The sequence below is a fragment of the Gopherus flavomarginatus genome, chromosome 9 (genome assembly GCF_025201925.1).
Source record: "Gopherus flavomarginatus isolate rGopFla2 chromosome 9, rGopFla2.mat.asm, whole genome shotgun sequence".
In the NCBI taxonomy this organism is placed as follows: Eukaryota; Metazoa; Chordata; order Testudines; family Testudinidae; genus Gopherus; species Gopherus flavomarginatus.
In genome coordinates this window covers 69,648,456-69,668,559 of record NC_066625.1, presented here as the reverse complement: position 1 = coordinate 69,668,559, position 20,104 = coordinate 69,648,456, and the positions used below count along the sequence as shown (strand labels likewise).

The following is a 20,104-nucleotide window of genomic DNA, read 5'->3' as shown; positions in this document are numbered from 1 at the left end:
GTCTTCGGTGGCACTCCGGCGGTGGGTCCTTCAGTCACTGATGGTCTTCAGCGGTGGGTACTAAACCTTGCCACCAAAGAAAGAAGGGCCACCACGCCCGAAACAAAATATTGGGACAAATAGCATCCCGACCGTACTTCAGTCGGGACGTGGGACAAACTGCTCAATATCGGGACAGTCCCAATTTTATCGGGACATCTGGTCACCCTATTCACTTCTAATATACTAATAAGTTCTAATACACTGACTAGTAAAACATCATTATCTGTCTAGGTTTTTATAAGGTCACCCATCACCATGGAGTCTGAGTGCCATTACTTCAATCATTTTTACAGGGTACACTATTAAATAAATTATTACATATTATTTGTTGTGTGCTGGCTGTGGCTGTGATGATACACAGGGCTGAGGAGACAACGTCCCTACCCCCAAGGAACATACTGTCTAAATTAAATAAATATGAACAAATACTAAGAAGACAGGTTGTATCTGTGAGCATGCACATACCAGAGGAGTCACTACTCTCAGAGTAGTAGGCACATGCACAAGGAGCTGGCCAGGGGGCTAGTAGTACAGCTGCAGGTATTGTTATCTTGCACACTTCTGGCTACCCAGCTTCCTTTCAATGCCTAACCCTTGTCTGAGTGTAGGGTTATTCCCCATCCCCCTCCTCCTCACCAGTCTAGAGCTAGGGAGGAAGATTCCCCACAAACTATTCCCTCTTAGCAGCTTCCTCCTCACCTCAGATTGTGTCACTCTTTTCCCTTGAAAAAAGTTTAAAAACAAAATAACTACCCCCTCACCTCTCCTCAAATTTGTACAAATGCTTTGCAGGTCATCTTAGAGCCATTGCTGCAAACCGTTACTACTGAGTGCAGTCCCACTGACTTACCAACTGTGGTGAACACAACCCTCTGTGATAAGTGCTGGCAGGATCGGGCCCTTGTCCATCTATCTAGGTTCTCCTACAGCACCCATCACTGTGGGAAGTGAACATCTCCGAAAGTGATGAGTTGTACAAATAAGATACGTTGGTGTTCCCTTGGTTGAGTTTTAAAGGTGGAACATGCAGGATGTTCTGCAGAAGCTTGAAATATTCTTTCCATGACATGCAGTCTAGTTATGCTCGTATTAAACTCAATTGCTATTTTTCCTAACTCACCTCCAGACTATTGAATGTCAGTGCTTGACATTCAGTCTCCACCAACCTGTTTGTATTCTTATCACCCAATCAACAACAAAAAAAGTAGGGAGGGAAGTGAATGGGCTCTCTAGGTGTTTTGCAATTATATGACACTAGAGGTGCGTCCAAGTCCAAGCCCAACCCATTCCCCTTTGAAGGAACAAAAGTTTAAAATGCAAACCTGGATTTTGATCCTAATTTTACAGCTGGCTTTATCACTGTAATGGGCTGAACCAAAACCCCCGACTTGAATACCCCTGAATTTTGCAAAGGGGAACTGAACTCTGCCTCCAAATTAAGTGTTTCAGCCCCAGCTTTACTTTAAATGGATGCTGATATGGTCTCTTCTGCCGGAACTACAATGTCTGAGTGAGCAGGTCAGCACACACAGGAAAAGGCCAACATGGGTCTGCAGAAGCACTTCTCTCCCTCATACTGACATCAGAGCTGTCCCCATGGTCAGTGTAGTAATTTGCATTGGCTTTTTAAACTACTGTAGGAAGACCTTCCATTTTCTATTGCTCCACTCTTCTGCATGCACAAAACAGCAATTTTATTGTTGTTAGACTCCCTTCACAGATGGAATAATGAATGCCATACGAAATCTACCTGGATGAAGACTGCTGCAAAATAAATCCATCATATCAAGCCAGTGAGAGGAACTCCTAGGGAAAACATCTCACATGTGAGAGAAAACAGCACCATGACAGATTATAACATAGTAGCTGTTACACCATGAGAGAGATCGAGCATGTTGTTCCCTTACTGGTGATCTGTCCAAGAACATGGAGCACCAATACAAATTTGTCTCAAACAAACTTCCTTCGTAGGGCTCCAAAACTGTAAAGTGCATAGCTGCTGGATATAGTATCGACCTTTGTAAAAATGCAGTGGAGAATGGACAATACTAAGAAAAGAAAGGAGAGGGGTTTTGTATTTATTTCTACTGCTGATGTCCCGATTCCAAAAGTAGTTTTAAAAAGTATATTGCATAGACAGACACTGCACTATATCCCAGCTGTGGGAAAACCAGCCATAAAAGTTTGCTCTTCATTTAGTCTTTGAGGACAGGGTGGCAAATCCTTTGTATTTTTTATTACACTCTTGTGAGAAAGCCAAGTTTGAAACTGCTGGGAATTTGTATAATTTCCAAGGCATGTGGAGATGGGGTGTAAGGAAATGTCACTTGAAAGAGATATTTGGTATCAAGCATCAGTTGTGGAATATCCTCTCGATTATTGAGCATAGCCTGCAAATAGAACAAAGAGAGACTTACTGTCAAGAAGACACAAAGTGGTAAAACCCGAAAAGGCTTGCTTTCCCATTATGCTAATGATTTTTTTTCTTGTCAGTCCCATAGGGTACAGAAGAGCAGTAACTTTTGTTCTGGTTTGAATTTAAAGCCAAGCATGAACATGTACCATTGTAAAACAGTGTGTGCAAAATATCGTAACTTGACTGTGTGTGTGAAAATAATGTAAGGCTCTTACCTGAACTTTGCGAACGAACGATGGGGACACCCTTTTCTCAAAATCATCTATAGGAGTGTATGAATTGAGGATCTTTACTATCTGCATAAATGAGAAAAGACTTTTAATAATTGTAACCCATGCTAGAAAAAAGGAACAGTTTGGAAGGAAGAGGCATTAAAATTATGCCCCCATCCATATCTAACCGACTGAAGTCATTGTAAGCACTTGTACTGTAAGGAGGTAGACTGGTAAACTAGTGAGTGATTCGATATGTGATAATTGCCTAGGCTCATCCCCAAAAGTATCAGAGAGGAGAAGGGTGAAGTGGGTACATGGTGGAAATGGCTGAAATGATTAAAGGAAACCCACTAAAAAACAAAGAAAAAAAAAGAGCTTTGTGACAGACAAAGGAAATGATACTGGAGAATAGAGAAGAGGACAGGTCTGGAGCAGGATCCAAACAGAACAGGGCAGACAGGCATCAAAGACAGAAAAGTAGAAAATACAAAGGAATCCGAGAATCAAACATTAAAGCTGGGGAGGCCTGGGTTGGAACATTTGGCCAGGGACGAGCTGTTATAAAAGTGGGATGCTGATCACTCTGTCTGCAGCCAGGATTATTTCACACATGAATTATAAGATTCTACAATTGGTGCTGCCAACAGAAAATGACAGAGTTTATTACCTGCACAGCAGACAGGGATGTACAGCGTTCATATATCTCCTTGGCATCATCGTCTGTGATCTTTTTGACCTGAAGGAGCCAGCCTGCCTGAGAGAGAGGTTCCAAAGTTTCCTTGGCAGAACTGCTCTGCAGATTCTTTTCTTTAAGCCATTCTTCTAAGTAGCTGATATTACATCTGGGGTTAAACCAAAAACAAGCATAGAAATGTCAGTTTCCCCTCACAAACTAGTAACAATAAAGCAATCTGCAAATGAATCTCATTAAAGAAACACTGTCAGTTCAAAATTCATACATATTAAGCAAAAAATATATTTAGAAACCACTCCCCTTAGATTATTAAAACTGACTAATTTAAAAATCAGATTTCCCTTTCATCATTTTATCCTATTCACATTTTGTATTTCATGAACTTTGGACAATGAGTTTCTTTGTTGTTCATACAAAGGCCCTAGTCAGTTTCATACATTAGCAGGATGTGGCAGCATTACATGGGATTGTGTTAAAATACTGCTATTCCTTTAAAAATACACTTTCACAGCATCCTCAAGAGAGCCAGGAGATGATAGCAACTTTTGCACATTCCCAACCTGGACCAGATTCTCATAATTGATGACCTATAGGTGAAAGCTCCTGTCTCCCATTGCCACTTTCCCGGACGATTTAAGGCCTGTAGGCTTTATCTATTGATTTTCTTTCAGCTCTGTCTCCAGACTGTCTAATGGGATGTAACTGAACTGTGTATCTTTTGCAATGATTTAGGAGCATATTCTCCTCCTTATCCACATAAGGGCAAAAGGAAGAGGAGCCCTCAGCCAAATCCCTGCTGGATTTGCACCTGATTCTTGCCTCATCATTAAGGGTGGGAAGATAATTCAGCAATTCTGCCAATCAGGGAATGTTGTATCCAATCTCCACAGTACAATCCACTTTAAAATGCCTCTGTGTGTAAATTAGCATGGCAAGAGCCATAGATGTGTTGCAGGCTAAAGGAGAAAATAAGTGCTCCAGAACTGGGCTTCTGAGTCTCTCTGCCCCTCCAGACTGTACTGTGTGTCCCTGTATTAATGTTATATGTAAAGTACACTTGTGATAAGCACTGTATCGTGGAGTATGCTAGGATCAGCAAACTAATTCACAGAAAAGTTAAAATCTACTTTTTCAAGCCACGGGGACAAATATAATCACCACGGAATGTTCACAGTGTATCCAATGGCACAAGTGATAGAACTACAGTAAGTTAAAAAATCCCATCTCTCAGAAAACTGCTTGCTGAATCTTTATTGGCTTTACCTTATCTGCATTCCTTTCCTACAAGAGCACATGTCCTTGCGGAGGAAAAGACTATTAAGTGTGACAGCTCCAATCAGAAAGAAAAGCTGCTTCACTGCCTGCTTTAGAAGCTCTGTGTCCAAGCCGTTCTGGCACATTGTGCTATAAAAATAGCTGAGCTGTTGCAGGATGGAGGTCATTGTGTAAGTATCGGTGTCGTCTATACTAGAAGAACGTTTACGGAATCCTGTAGGTTTCATGCCAGAAATTCCTTGGAGACTTTCATATTCAAGCATCCCTGGTACTGAAAAGCAACAGGAAATCATTTGTAACACCAACAACATGTAGGGTCCTTTTAATATGGTAATTTACTTTTGGGAACAAATATTTTCAAGCTGTATCGTTTAAAGTTTTTAAACTGGAGTTTCTCATTACTCCAGTAATAAAGGAGGACAGGGGTTTGCATGTGAAAATTGTGTGTGCTTTCAGGCTAGATTTCAAGAAACTCATCTTTATGTGGCAGCTCAGTACGGCAGCCCAAAAGGGAGAAGGGGAACACTGTAGATGAAGGAAGCCATTCCTTGCACCACATCCAACAAGATGAGCGTTTTTAGACCTTTCGGGCAGATATACACTCATGCTTCTTTGGGCGGTGTCTAGCGTACACTCCTCTGTAGCCCCCCAGCATAAGTATAAATAGCAGGGCTGCCCGGAGGATTCAGGAGGCCTGTGGCAAAGCAATTTCAGGGGCCCGTTCCATAAAAAAAGTTGCAATACTATAGAATACTATATTCTCGTGGGGCCCCTGCAGGGTGCTGGTATGTATGAGAGTACATATCCTACACCATCTCAACTTGTCCAAGCTCTGCCTGCCTGTCTATGCTGCTATTTTTAGCAGTGTAGTGTCTTGTTGCCTCCCTGCTGTTGAAGCCCTTCTCTGCAGCCTTTCCTCAGCTAGAGGGGGAAATGCTCTGGCAGGGGGAGGCAGTGAGGAAAGGCTCTGGCAGTGGGGAGCTGCTGAAGCCTCTCTCTGCTGCCTCCCCTCTGCTAGAGGCTCTCTCTGATGCGTGTAGCTACACACTGCAGTGTGCATGCAGCCTCTTTTTCACTGCAGCAAGTAGCTATGTGTACTCTACATGATAACACCAGTGGTGTGTAATGTAGACATAGCCTTAGTGTGAGTTAATTTGGGAAAACTAAAACAAAAAACAAACTACTGTCATGAATAATTAGAAAAATACAAAGGAAAAAAGCCACTGTAAAATGTCTAGTGAAAACAACAGTACAGAAATGGAATACACTGCTGCTTAATAGCTTGCTTTAATAGTCTTGGCTGGTTAGAAATAGAGGGGGTGGAGTGGGGAAGGACAGGATGGAAGTAGAAGCAGAAACATGTTATGTAATATTTCCTATCTGAAACTCCCCTTTTTAGGAAAATAAAATCAATCAGCCCCCTCCCCCTTCAGACCCGTAACATGTTGCTAAACACTCAATTTATACATCGTCCACGGCTGCCCTAGCTAGCCCTTTGTGCTCCAGGGCCGTGCCCCACACTGAGAAACGCTGTTGCAAGGGGGAAAAAACATTCAAACTTCTGGTGAGTGTACAGTCAACCTACGCAGATGTATCGATACGTACACACATACTTCTGTTTGTGTATGCGCAACAGGGCATAGTTCATCCCTAGTCTTGTGTCTCTGTATAAGATTTATTCAAAATACCTTAGCAGCTACTAGTGCATTTACTTTCATTGGTTATTTTCTTCCTTCTTACCTATCATTGGCTGAATGTTATTCTCCATTACATGAATGAATTGGTGATAGATACGAATGGCCAAGTCACTAAGAATTTGTCTGTATTCTGAAAGATCAAAATGTTTCAAACAGTTCATATTCTGACGTGGAGTATTTTGCTTCATGAATTCCTGAAAGACAGTTGTAAATGCATCAATATGACAATGCTGTTAATGCCATCATTATCAATAGATCTGAACAGTGCTACACATGAACTAGATCAGTGAGTTGTGTGTGCGTGCATCCACACTCTCAAAATGGGTCAAACTTACTGCTGTCTTGAGATGCTGCTAGTACTCATGGATTTCATCGACATCAATAGACACATTTTTCTACTTAATGCTCATTCGGTGTCTGATCAAAAAACCCAGTATAGCCAAAGGAAAGACTCACATTGACTTCAGTGGGCTTTGAATCAGGTGCTAGATCATTTACTTGGAAAGCATCAGATTGATTTTTTCCTGCAAAAAGTCTCTCTTGTTTAAACTGTATGAGAGAAAAATTCAAATGTGCCTCTTCAACTTTTAATGGTTTAAAATGCTCTCATTTCTGTACTTTGTAAAAAGCCAAGTTTCTGATATGAATATTAATATGGCAGCATTTTCAGCCTCTCAAAAACAGGGTTAATAATAGGTTCCAACAGCTGACAGACAACATTATCAGCTCAGGATTTTTAAACCTGACCCAAAGTCCCACATTTGAATTTTGTATCTTTGTAATGAGAAGAAAAACCCAGGATTGAAATGCTCTCAAGCTTGGGGTTTTGAAATGCTCACTCTCTCAAAGTTTGGAATGTTCAGACTTGCATTTGGTTCATTACAGAGATGGATTAAAGCTGCAAACTTGGATCCAAGCCCAGAATCATGTTTTGGGTTGAAACACACCTCCAATTCTGCAATTAAATTGTGAAAGAATTGCATTGCATTGTCTTGCCTTTACTTCAATCAAAGGCCTTTCTTATCAAACTTTGCTATTATCACTATAACCACCAGGGACAGTATTGCAGCTTGCAGAGTACACAGAAGTGCTTACAACCGGGGTTGAGTGAAAGGTGTTTTCTCTTTGTAGGGATTCACGAGAATACTGTCTTTTAGTTTCAGACCATATGGGTTTCTATCCCTCACTCATCAAGTATCACTTTAAGTTTGGGGTTTAAAGAACTGATAACTAGCAATGAAATTCAGCTTTATCTGGTTTAAGATGAAACTGACTATTTTACTACCATGTGTCTTTGATTTCATTCCGAATTGTAACTTTGTTACCATTTGATTAATAAGTAATGTCTGCCCCAAGCAGTAACAGTTGAGTGAAAGAAAAGGTGAAAGTTATTTTTAAATACAACTGTTTACTGTTAGTGTTTGAAACACCTTCCTAAGCGACTTTGGACAAGCTGTTCTATTCCACTGGATCACCTCTAAGCCAAAAATCACTAGTACACAGAAGGATACAAATTTCAGGCCCTTTCGGTGAGATAGTCCCATCTGATGATCTCTGCCCCATTTGGGTATAAAATTCAGTGAAATTATGTAAAATGTGACATGATGAAATAATTCCTACCTCTTCCCCGCTGTATTGTTTCAAACAGTTAAGAAAATGGTATGTATTGGAGAGCCAAAAGGACAACATCTCAAAATTTTCAGCATGTTCCTAAACAATGACATAAAAACAACCTTTTTAAACATGATCCCTTAAAGTTTAATTTGATTTTATTATTGAAACTTATGACCAACACAGAGTTAGTGCAGTAGTATCAAGCTACAGTGAAAAGAGGAAACAGTATCTGTAAAGCACTATCTATACAGAAAATGTGCCCATGTCTACAATGGCCTTAAAATCTTTTGTTTGTATATAATTTAAATGTAGTGGTACCATGGGTTGGCTAGACAGTGTGTATGGGGCTCCGAAAATTACTGGAAGTCTTCCTGCAAAAGGACTGAACACTGTATGCATACACAACTGAAATTCAATTATATGGAAGTACTGCTTTGAAATTCAGCTGTTGGGCCTATATAAAAGTTACAGCTGTGTTTAAACATGGTTCTTGGTAACAAGGTACTGACATGCTTTCCTTGCTCAGTGTAAGGGGTGAACTGGATTATAAATTTGTTTACAAACTTGAGTTTGTAGGTTCCATATATGCTACACGTTAAACTGCATAAAACACGTTTCACTTCCATCTGTGCCACAAAACAGAACTGTGCCTTTTGCTTTTCTGGGTCACTAGGCCACAACATAATATCCAGGTACTGCATGGTGGAATTTGTAGTGCAGATGGGACCACACACAGAGGGTCCTAGCTTATGGCATGGTTTTGTAAGTTGGTTTACAACATGTTTTTTTAGGATTCAGATCGGTTAGTGCCAGGCTAGCAAGAACTGTGTATGCAATTACACTGTTGGAACCGTAGTGGCAATAGTACCCTAGATTCTACACAATGCAGTCTTGTAATAAATACACTCTTCAAACCTCATCTCTGTCCAAAAAGAAGCCCAATATCATGTGTTTGGAAATACTTCATGCAACAAACTCTTACCATGGCTGAAAATACAGTAAAACTTATTTAGCTACTAACTTTTAGATGTACTGTATTGGATGTTATGGCTCAATTTTGTAAGCTTCTTGGGAGAGGAAAATCTTTATGTAGTATGTATGTACTATATTAGCACAATAGGCCCTTCACCCCTGGCTGGGATCTGTAGGCGCTACTGCAGTGCAACTAAACCAAAGCATTGTCACCATCTATGATATTCCTAACTCCGGAGGACCCATGGATGACAAATATCAACATTTTTCCATGTATGATATGTGCATATTGTAAGCCTGTCAGTCCATGTACAATGAAACCAATAAAATAGTAGAATAAAGCAAAATACACAAGAAATACTCCTACCTTAATAACTTGTTTGATACCATTAGTGGTTATACTCATGAAAGATTTCAGCATGTCACCATCATTCAGATAATCTGCATATCTCACACACATGAACAGGATGTAAGCTGGTAGGCCCGGAATCATATTTACTACCACTCCACGAGGCTTTAGATCTGAGCAAAGCAGAGTCAAAGCGGGTGTTATTACACATTGTAGATACAAAGGTAGTATCAGCATCTAGTCTTACTTAAATAGGTAAAAAGCACTGGATTAACTTCTAACCACGCTATTGATTAACCAGTTTGTGGATGAATTCTCTTTTCCTGTATAATTACTAGAGCTGGTCAGGAAACTGCCATCAGAATGATTTCCCAGTGCCAAATTCGCTATCTGCAAAATTCAGATTTTCTGTCAGAAAATCATTCCCAGCACCATGGCTCACCCACTCCTTGGTAGCCCAGGTTTTCTGTTTCCCGGGCAACCCGCCAGGTGTGCTGCCTCTAAGCTGAGCTCCCTGCCTCACCCACAGCTGCTGGGGAGCTGGTGCTCCATAAACTCCCAGCTTCGAGGACTAGCAGTGGCCAGGTGGGCTGCAGGGGAGTGGGTATGCCTGAGGAGTACTGGCTCCCAGCACACAATTAGGCAAGGGAGGCAGGGAGATGGCTGGACAGCAGGATGTTTTAGAGAAATTCCATTTCAGTTCTTTTCAAAGTGCCCTCCTAATAGAAAATTTCACATGTCCAACTTTTTGTTCTGAATCAGAATGGATTTTTTTCCAGAAGCATGAAATTTTCTGCAGGACAGAAATTTTGGTTCCTGCTCAGCTCTATTATTACAATGCAATACATTTCCATTTAGCATCCCTCATAGAAATATATAAAAAAATGCATGCTGTTGCCACGCTGGAGCCGCTGCAGGTAAGCAGCGCCAGGCTGGAGCCCACACCCTGAACCCCTCCTGCACCCCACACCCCTGCTCTGAGCCTCCTGCCAGCACCGCAGCCCCCTGCCGGCACCGCAACCCCCTGCCGCACCCCACACCTCTCTTGCACCCCAACCCCCTGCCCTGAGCCCCCTGCCGGCACCGCAACCCCCTGCTGCACCCCACCCCCCTGCCCTGAGCTCCCTGCCGGCACCACAACCCCCTGCTACACCCCACACCTCTCCTGCACCCCAACCTCCTGCCCTGAGCCTCCTGCTGCACCCCACCCCCCTGCCCTGAGCCCCCTGCCGGCACCACAACCCCCTGCTACACCCCACACCTCTCCTGCACCCCAACCTCCTGCCCTGAGCCTCCTGCTGCACCCCAACCCCCTGCCCTGAGCCCCTTCCTGCACTCTGCACCCCAACCCCTTGCCCTGAGCGCCCTCCCTGCACCCCAACCCCCTGCCCAGAGCCCTCTCCTGCACTCCACACCCCTCCCTGCACCCCAACCCCCTGCCCTGAGCCCCCTCCTGCATCCCAACCCCCTGCCCTGGGCCCCCTTGTACACCTTACACCCCTCCTGTGCCCCAACCCCTTGCCCTGAGCCCCTTCCTGTGCACTGCACTCCCTCTCACATCCCACACTCCCTCCACACTCCAACCCCCTGCCCCAGCCTGCATGCAATTTCCCTATCCAGACGTGGCCCTCGGGCCAAAAAGTTTGCCCGCCCTTGTGCTATGCCTAGATATTATGGTGACTGGTGCTAAATAAATACCCTAGATAGATAAGAAGAGCAAGTGGATAGAAGACGGGATGAGGGACCAAAGAGGAGAGGTCACACACACTGCCACCCAGAGGATTCAGGGGCCTGGGGCAAAGCAGGGGAGCTGCTGCGCTTGTACTCACCCAGCGGCGGTCCGGGTCTTCGGCAGCATTTTGGCAGCAGGGGATTCTTCAGTCACTCTACATCGTTGGCAGCACTGAAGGGCCCCCCTCCACCGAAATGCTGCTGAAGACACGGACGGCTGCTGGGCAAGGGCTCACGGGGCTCCTGGGGGGCCCGGGGCCTGTGGCAAATTGCCCCACTTGCCCCCACCCCTGTGTGGCCCTGGTCACACAGCCCAGAGTCACACAGCAAGAACAGTCCAATTGAAACATTCTGTATCCCTGAAGTTTTGAGAGCAGCGGCTTGTGATTTCAGCAGCGGGGTACAGACAACTTCTAGCAAAGTTCTAGAGATAATGACTTACAGACAAGGAAGGAAAATTAAACTCAGGTCCTGGAGTACTCGAGATTTCTAGTTTCAGAAGTGAACAAACAAGAAGATAGACAGCAGAGTCAGAGATATGAGACAAATGAGTTTTCACCAGATACAATACTTCTGTCTTTGAAACACTTTGACTCAAGCAGTAACAGAAAGTAATAGTATGGTGCCCCTAAGAGTAAAGTGAGAGAGAAGGGAGATAAAGAGATCAAAGTTAATAATGAGTACAACTGAAATGAACAAATCTTGGATTTTTTTTAACATGCTGTATCAAATATAATTAAATGTGGCTGTAATTCAAAGTGTTACTGAAGTACCAAGGATGAGATTTTTAATAATTCTTGCTTCATCTTCCTTTCTGTACTCCATCATTCCAATGTACTCCTTAGGAGGCAGAGCTGGCACATGTGTTTCATTGGCTGTCAAAAGTAAACGTACTCTTACTTACAGGCTAATGTAATGTTAACATGTTAAAATAAAATATGAGAAACATGCAGTTCTTATGCCCAGAAACATACTGTAGCTCCTGTTTGCAATAATTATCTCAATTTATGGCTCAGGTACTGTCGGTCAATTCCTGCTCATATTACTCACATGAGTAGTCTCACTGACTCCTCTGGGACTATTTGCCCTAAACCACTGAGGCTTTGGCTACCCATCCCAATATTAGTCAGGTTTTCAACCTTTAAAACTCTTAGAATGAAAACTAATTCTGAAAAAAGTGTACACACACAGTCACACATTTACAAAATGGGCTGAAAAAGAGGGAAAACATTTATGAAATTTTTGCTAATGCTTTCCCATCTTTTGTTGTTGTTGAAAGATTGAATTTCACAACTTTTGGACCCTCTTTTTCTCTCACATACACATATACCCTGTATTACACATTCAAAACTATTTTAAACTTAAAAAAAATAAGTCCTACCTTTTTCAATAGTCTTGGTAAGAGCCTTGATCTGATCCTGCAATTTTTTTATTATTCTGTCTTTCATGTCTAACTCTTCTTCAAGATCCTACAATAATCAAATAAAGATGGAGAGTAACTAGTCAATAGACCTCTGCTTTTGCCTCCACAGAGGGCAATAAGACTCAGATCAGGGGTGCATCCTTACTAGCACTGCTGATGAACCAACCAGAAATCTGTAGCTGATCTGACATAGGTAAATATTTATCTGGCTCGCTAACTTCATTTCCCTTTTAGAATATTTGGTCCCAATTCTGCAAAGACTTATGTACGTACTCAGGGCCATCCCTACCCATACACAAACGACACAGCTGCATAGGGCACCAGGAAATTTGGGGCACCAAACTGCCTCAAATTTCCTGATGCCCTATGTAGCTGTGTGCTGCATCCAGGTCCAGCAGCCAGCCCGATCCCCCAGATGGCTAAGCCAGCCCCTCATGGACTGCGCACAGCAGGGCCCAGGAGAGCTGCCTCCGCTCCTGCCCCACCCCTTCCCCTCAGCCCCACCCCTGCTCTGCCCAAGCCCCACCCCCACTCCACCCCTTCTCCCAAGCTATGCATCCCAGGGGACTGCAGCGGGGGACAGTTCCCCCTCTTACCCCAAGCCTGGGAGTGAGGGAGCACAGTGAAGCAGGTTCGGGCTGGGTCCCTCCACTTCCCGCCGCCCCATGAGTGCAGGGGCAGGCCTGACTCCTGCTGCCTTCCTGCACGGGCTGCTCCTGCCTCTCAAAACCCTTAGGCGCAGCCCCCTCAGCGGAGGCCTGGGACCATCCCCACCCCTGCAGAGACCCGGGGCCAGCCCTCCTCCCGCAGGGGGGCTGCGTAGGGCACCACAATCTCTAGAGACAGCCCTATATGTATTTAATTTTCAGATTGTGAGTAGTCCCACTGAATACAAACTTGATCATGCAATCCTTCTGTCCTCAGAATCAATGGGAATTCCAAGCAGAACTGGGGTAACATCGCTCTCACCTCCTAGTATAATATTTAACTGCACTATGCTTTTAAATCTTTTGGTCAATTCGGCTAGACTGTGACTTGAAGCTAGTACCTGCACATTGGACGGTTTAGGAAGAGTTGCACTTCAATGGGAGATTATGGAGGCACTGTGTCTTAAGCAAACAAAATATATCTGAGAGAGCACAGAGGAAGCACACACAACAATGGCATGTGTGCCGTCTACTTCCTCCTGCTGGCCCTGATCTGGGGCAGCAGGGAATAAAGCCATGGGCATGTCTTTCTTCAGCTGGGATTTCCACTGTTAATGTTAGCTCTACAGTTCCTCATTCTCTGCATGCCAGAAACACAGGGACTGAATCTCTGCCTAGGCCAGTAGAGAGATGCCAGGGAGACAGGCTTTTCCACCCTCTCTTTGTGCAACTGCACTGGGCTGGGAAATGTCTAGCTCCTACTGTGCACTCTATATTTTTAATTGTGTTTCGGGGGTGGATTCAGATAATTTCATTCCTCACCAGGTTTTCCAGAGTAAGATGAAATGCCTTCTGCTTTATCTTGCTCTTTACTTCATTCTCAATTTCATGTTGCTCCTTTAGGTGATTGTTTGTCTCCTGAATTTCTTGGATTGTGACAATCTGCTTCTCTTCTTTTGTGTGTGTTTCAGTCTGCTCTTTCAGTGTTCTAGAAATCACAAAAAGTTTGTTCCCTTATTCTTCTTCTCAGAAAGCACAATATTACTTCAAGATGGGTTACATGTTCTGTCTCTCTCCGGTACCTATTGAGTTGGCAGAAGCAATTTCCCACCTCACCATTACACCACCCCAGCAGCGAGTGGTTGTTGCTAAATACAATGCCAGTCCCTATAAGGTTTTAAGTGTCTCTACTCAGTCTATGGCATTAAATCCACATTCCTCTCAAACAGATTTAAAATAGGGCGGTCAATTAACTGCCCTTAACACCTGCGATTAACGTACAGCACAATTAACACTTTAATCAGCATCAGCTGCTCTAGAGAACCTAGCTCAGGTCAGGCGCAGTAACACAAGCCACCACCGGAGGGCAGGCGGAAAGAGGAGAGGCTACAGAAAGACTGGTTCTCATACCAGCTCCAGCTGAGAAGTGTTTTTTAAAAGTAAAAACAGGACAGTGAGGGGTTCGCCTGAGCCACTCCACTCCAACTGCCCTCTCCATGCCTGTCGGGGCTGGAGCCGACCCACCTTCCACATCTGAGGCTGAGTTCCCCCTCCCGAGCTCCGCACTGCCCACGCTGGGATCTGTGCTGGGGGGAAGGGATAGCTCAGTGGTTTGAGCATTGACCTGCTAAACCCAGGGTTGTGAGTTTAATCCTTGAGGGGGCCACTTACGGAACTGGGGTAAAAATCTGTCTGGGGACTGGTCCTGCTTTGAGCAGGGGGTTGGACTAGATGACCTTCTGAGGTCCTTTCCAACCCTATTCTATGATTCCATGAACTGGGGCCGGGGCTGACAACACTTCTCAAGTCGCCCGCAGCTGGGGCTGCCTCCTCCCCGAGCCCCCCTTCCTGAGCTCGGGAGCTGACCCCCACCCCATAGTCCCATTTTGCCTGCAGCTGGGGCTGCCCCCCCTCAAGCCCATGCTGCTGAGGATGAGGCTGCCCCCCCCCAGCCCCATGTCACCCACAGCTGGGGCTGAGCCTCCCCGCTCCCAAGCTCCGCACTGCCCACAGTGGGGTCTCCCCCACCCAGCCCTGTACCATCCACAGCTGGGGCTGACCCCTACCCCAGAGTCCCATGCCACCTGCAGCTGGGGCTGGACCCCCCCCTCAAGCCCCATGCTGCCTGGGGCTGACCCGCCCCCCGCCAAGGGCTGTGCCTGCTAAGCCCCATGCCGTCCTCACTAAATGACCTATGACAACAAGAAGACTACAAAGTTGGAGCTTCTGAAAAATGCACTGGCTGTTGCTTTGACTGGTGATCACTGGACATCCTTGAGCAATCATAGCTATCTTGGTGTCACGGCACATCTTACTGATGCCGCATGGACACTGCAATCATTTGCTGTAACAGTAACTGACAATGAAGAGAGACATTATGCTGAAGCACATGCAGAGTGTTTCATGGATGTTGCGAAAGAATGGAATATTCAAGAAAAGGTAACAAGAATTAGTACTGACAGTGCATGTCACATGGTAGCAGCAGCCAGTCGCTTGCCTTTTGAACACATGATGTGCATTGCTCACAGTCTGCAGCGATCCATTACAGTAGCACTCAGTGATGGTGGTTTTGAAAATGTGCAAGCAGAACGCAGAAAACTTGTGGGCCATTTCAAACACTGTCTAGCTACTAGTACAGAGCTAGGACTATAACAAGCTTCAAATGGACAAAAAGAAGCATCTCTTGTACAAGATATTCAATCAAATGTATCTTGAGCCCATCTGGCATGTAAATATCTTGCTACGCTGGCTACAACAGTGCCATGTGAATGCCTGTTTTCACTTTCAGGTGACATTGTAAACAAGAAGCAGGCAGCATTATCTCCCACAAATGTAAACAAGCTTGTTTGCTGAGTGACTGGCTGAAAAAGAAGTAGGACTGAGTAGACTTGTAGGCTTTAAAGTTTTACGTTGTTTTATTGTTAAGTGCAGTTATTCTTTTTTACCTAATTCTACATTTGTATGTTCAACTTTCATGATAAAGAGATTACACTACAGTACTTGAATGAGGTGAACTGAAATTTTTCTTATAGTTCAAATGTTTGTAATAAATAAATATAAAGTAAGCACTGTACACTTTGTGTTCTGTGTTGTAATTGAAATCAAAATATTTGAAAATGTAGAGAACATCCAAAATATTTAAATAAATGGTATTTTATTATTGTTTAACAGCACGATTAATCGCGATTAATTTTTTTAATCACTTGATAACCCCAATTTAAAGTAAAATATTTACCTTCTTTGACCTTCCTCTGACAGATTGTGATGCACTTGATTAGGCATTTCTTCCATTTTTCCTGTGATGATTAAAAAAAAAATCCAACAAGAAAAAGACAGACAGACAGACCTCACCCCCACCCGCCCCAAGTTTGCTTATTGATCCAGGCTGGAATTTAGCTAATATTTTCTTACATATAACAACCTCTTCCTATTTCCTTTAACAATATTGGATTACAAGGCAAATACTGTATCAAAAAAGTCCTTTACTTACACAGCAACTGTTTAATAATAGGTCCAGTATGCAATGGCACAGGATCAAACACCAGCTAGTAAATACATGTAGTATCAGACCTATTTACAAGGAATACGTCATGTAATTAAATGTTAACTAACTGACTATTTCCCCTTCTGCACTATAGGGTGTGATTACATGGTATAGTGACTTTTGGAACTCCTTCAGTATTTCCAATTTGCAATAAAGTTTCATATAAAATGAACACATTGTTGAGGAACCAGGTGTTTATAAACAAGTGAAAACAGCAAATCTTTCATTCCTATGGGCCAAATCCTGATGGCCAGGATTTTAAGTTTTTACTTAATCCAAACTCCCACTAAATTCAATGGGAGCCTTGAATGCATAAGTATCAGAGGGTAGCCGTGTTAGTCTGGATCTGTAAAAGCAGCAAAGAATCCTGTGGCACCTTATAGACTAACAGACGTTTTGGAGCATGAGCTTTCGTGGGTGAATACCCACTTCCTCAGATGCATCTGAGGAAGTGGGTATTCACCCACGAAAGCTCATGCTCCAATACGTCTGTTAGTCTATAAGGTGCCACAGGATTCTTTGCTGCTTGAATGCATAAGGAATCCGAACTTGGCCCACAGTAATGGCATGGAACATAGTAAATAAACTGCAGCCATGGGAAAGATTCTTTCATGCACCAGAACTCTAGTCAGTGCAGGAGAGAGATGGGGAGATGTGGACCAGCTGCAGATCTGACAATTCAGAGCTGCTGTCAAGCAATTCTAAGTTACGTCAGAGCATGGAGTCTATAAATGACCCACATAATTACAGGAATGACACAGTAGTGTTCCACTTTGCTCTCTCTCATCAAAATACGCCCCCTCCATGCTGGAACGGGAGAGGACTAACTAACTAACTAACAAACACATCTCCCTATCTCTCTCCTGCACTGACTAGAGTTCTGGTGCATGAAAGAATCTTTCCCATGGCTGCAGTTTATTTACTATGTTCCATGCCATTACTGTGGGCCAAGTTCGGATTCCTTATGCATTCAAGGCTCCCACTGAATTTAGTGGGAGTTTGGATTAAGTAAAAACTTAAAATCCTGGCCATCAGGATTTGGCCCATAGGAATGAAAGATTTGCTGTCTAATGTCTAATATAAGCAGCAAAGAATCCTGTGGCACCTTATAGACTAACAGACATTTTGGAGCATGAGCTTTCGTGGGTGAATACCCACTTCCTCAGATGCATGAGGAACTAACACAGCTACTCCTCTGATACTTAATGTCTAATATAGTAAATGCTTATGGGAAGAGGGTAGGTTTAGAGGATAAAATAAAAAAAGAGCAAGTAAAAAATCACTTAGAAAAGTTAGATGCCTGCAAGTCACCAGGGCCTGATGAAATGCATCCTAGAATACTCAAGGAGTTAATAGAGGAGGTATCTGAGCCTCTAGCTATTATCTTTGGGAAATCATGGGAGATGGGGGAGATTCCAGAAGACTGGAAGGGGGCAAATATAGTGCCCATCTATAAAAAGGGAAATAAAAACAACCCAGGAAACTACAGACCAGTTAGTTTAACTTCTGTGCCAGGGAAGATAATGGAGCAGATAATTAAAGAAATCATCTGCAAACACTTGGAGGGTGGTAAGGTGATAGGGAATAGCCAGCATGGATTTGTAAAGAACAAATTGTGTCAAACTAATCTGATAGCATTCTTTGATAGGATAAAGAGCCTTGTGGATAAGGGAGAAGCGGTGGATGAACCTAGACTTTAGTAAGGCATTTGATACGGTCTCGCATGATATTCTTATAGACAAACTAGGAAAGTACAAATTAGATGGGGCTACTATAAAGGTGGGTGCGTAACTGGCTGGAAAACCGTACTCAGAGAGTAGTTATTAATGGCTCCCAATCCTGCTGGAAAGGTATAACAAGTGGGGTTCCGCAGGGGTCTTTTTTGGGACCGGCTCTGTTCAATATCTTCATCAACGATTTAGATGTTGGCATAGAAAGTACGCTTACTAAGTTTGCGGATGATACCAAACTGGGAGGGATTGCAACTGCTTTGGAGGACAGGGTCAAAATTCAAAACGATCTGGACAAATTGGAGAAATGGTCTGAGGTAAACAGGATGAAGTTCAATAAAGATAAATGCAAAGTGCTCCACTTAGGAAGGAACAATCATTTTCACACATACAGAATGGGAGGAGACTGTCTAGGAAGGAGAATGGCAGAAAGAGATCTAGGGGTCATAGTGGACCACAAGCTTAGTATGAGTCAACAGTGTGATACCGTTGCAAAAAAAAGCAAATGTGATTCTGGGATGCATTAACAGGTGTGTTGTAAACAAGACACGAGAAGTCATTCTTCCGCTTTACTCTGCGCTGGTTAGGCCTCAACTGGAGTATTGTGTCCAGTTCTGGGCACCACATTTCAAGAAAGATGTGGAGAAACTGGAGAGGGTCCAGAGAAGAGCAATGAGAATGATTAAAGGTCTTGAGAACATGACCTATGAAGGATGGCTGAAGGAATTGGGTTTGTTTAGTTTGGAAAAGAGAAGACTGAGAGGGGACATGATAGCAGTTTTCAGGTATCTAAAAGGGTGTCATCAGGAGGAGGGAGAAAACTTGTTCACCTTAGCCTCCAATGATAGAACAAGAAGCAATGGGCTTAAACTGCAGCAAGGGAGATTTAGGTTGAACATTAGGAAAAAGTTCCTAACTGTCAGGGTAGTTAAACACTGGAATAGATTGCCTAGGGAAGCTGTGGAATCTCCATCTCTGGAGATATTTAAGAGTAGGTTAGATAAATGTCTATTAGGGATGGTCTAGACAGTATTTGGTCCTGCAATGAGGGCAGGGGACTGGACTCGATGACCTCTCGAGGTCCCTTCCAGTCCTAGAGTCTATGAGTCTATGAGGACAGAGTCCTGCCAGTGGCACCGATGTGCTAGTAGGGAGGTCCCCTAGGCTCTCGATACTCGTTTGCAAGACAGGCCACACATTGGTTCTTTACCTTTCGTCTTTGCAGCTTGTTCTTGAAGGTGTTGTTCAAGATCCATCTTTTGCTTTTGAAGTTCAGAAATCTGCTGTTTAAAGTCTGGGATCATCTTTATAAAGAGGAAAGAACATTTGAATAATTTAGTGTCTCAATATTTTACTTAAAGTTTAAACAGCTGAATTAGTTTAAAGGAAACTATGTCATGATTTTCATTTTTCCAGTTCAATTCATTTTTAGAAAGTATTTCTTATATATGACAAAACACTTCAGAAAGAAATGAGATTATAGGCTCCCTTTTTTAAATGCTTTTTCATCTCAGTAACTTCAAATTACATTTTGAAAATATTTCCCCTACTGACTTACTTTTTTCCAACCAAAGGAAATAACGTTATACACTACAGAATACATTTCCTTCTTGGAAACGTATATTCCATGTGTATCAATATCAGTATGTCTCAGGTAGTAGCACTTTCATCTCTTGGTCAGAAGATTTTGTATTGTTCAAGTGTTCAGACAGGCTTCGGACTTATAACGAAAGCTTGTTTTACTTGCTGTTTTAT

The 20,104-nt window shown here is 43.3% G+C and overlaps 1 protein-coding gene across 4 annotated transcripts in view; it reads right to left on the bottom strand.

The window, feature by feature from the left end:
• Window positions 1–528: 528 nt before the first annotated feature.
• MYO5C (myosin VC) overlaps window positions 529–20,104 on the bottom strand; it is a 62,212-nt gene continuing 42,636 nt past the window's right edge. For 2 of the 4 annotated variants that reach the window (XM_050966873.1, XM_050966874.1), the window contains 12 exons: window positions 19,560–19,653; window positions 16,311–16,371; window positions 13,898–14,063; window positions 12,387–12,474; window positions 11,779–11,880; window positions 9,293–9,447; window positions 7,960–8,049; window positions 6,383–6,533; window positions 4,631–4,913; window positions 3,341–3,515; window positions 2,674–2,754; window positions 529–2,432 (listed from right to left, as the gene is read on the bottom strand). In XM_050966873.1, the coding sequence (XP_050822830.1) occupies window positions 2,280–2,432; window positions 2,674–2,754; window positions 3,341–3,515; window positions 4,631–4,913; window positions 6,383–6,533; window positions 7,960–8,049; window positions 9,293–9,447; window positions 11,779–11,880; window positions 12,387–12,474; window positions 13,898–14,063; window positions 16,311–16,371; window positions 19,560–19,653 (1,599 nt within the window). In that variant the 3' untranslated portion in view covers window positions 529–2,279. The other 2 variants (XM_050966876.1, XM_050966875.1) reach the window with 2 other exon arrangements.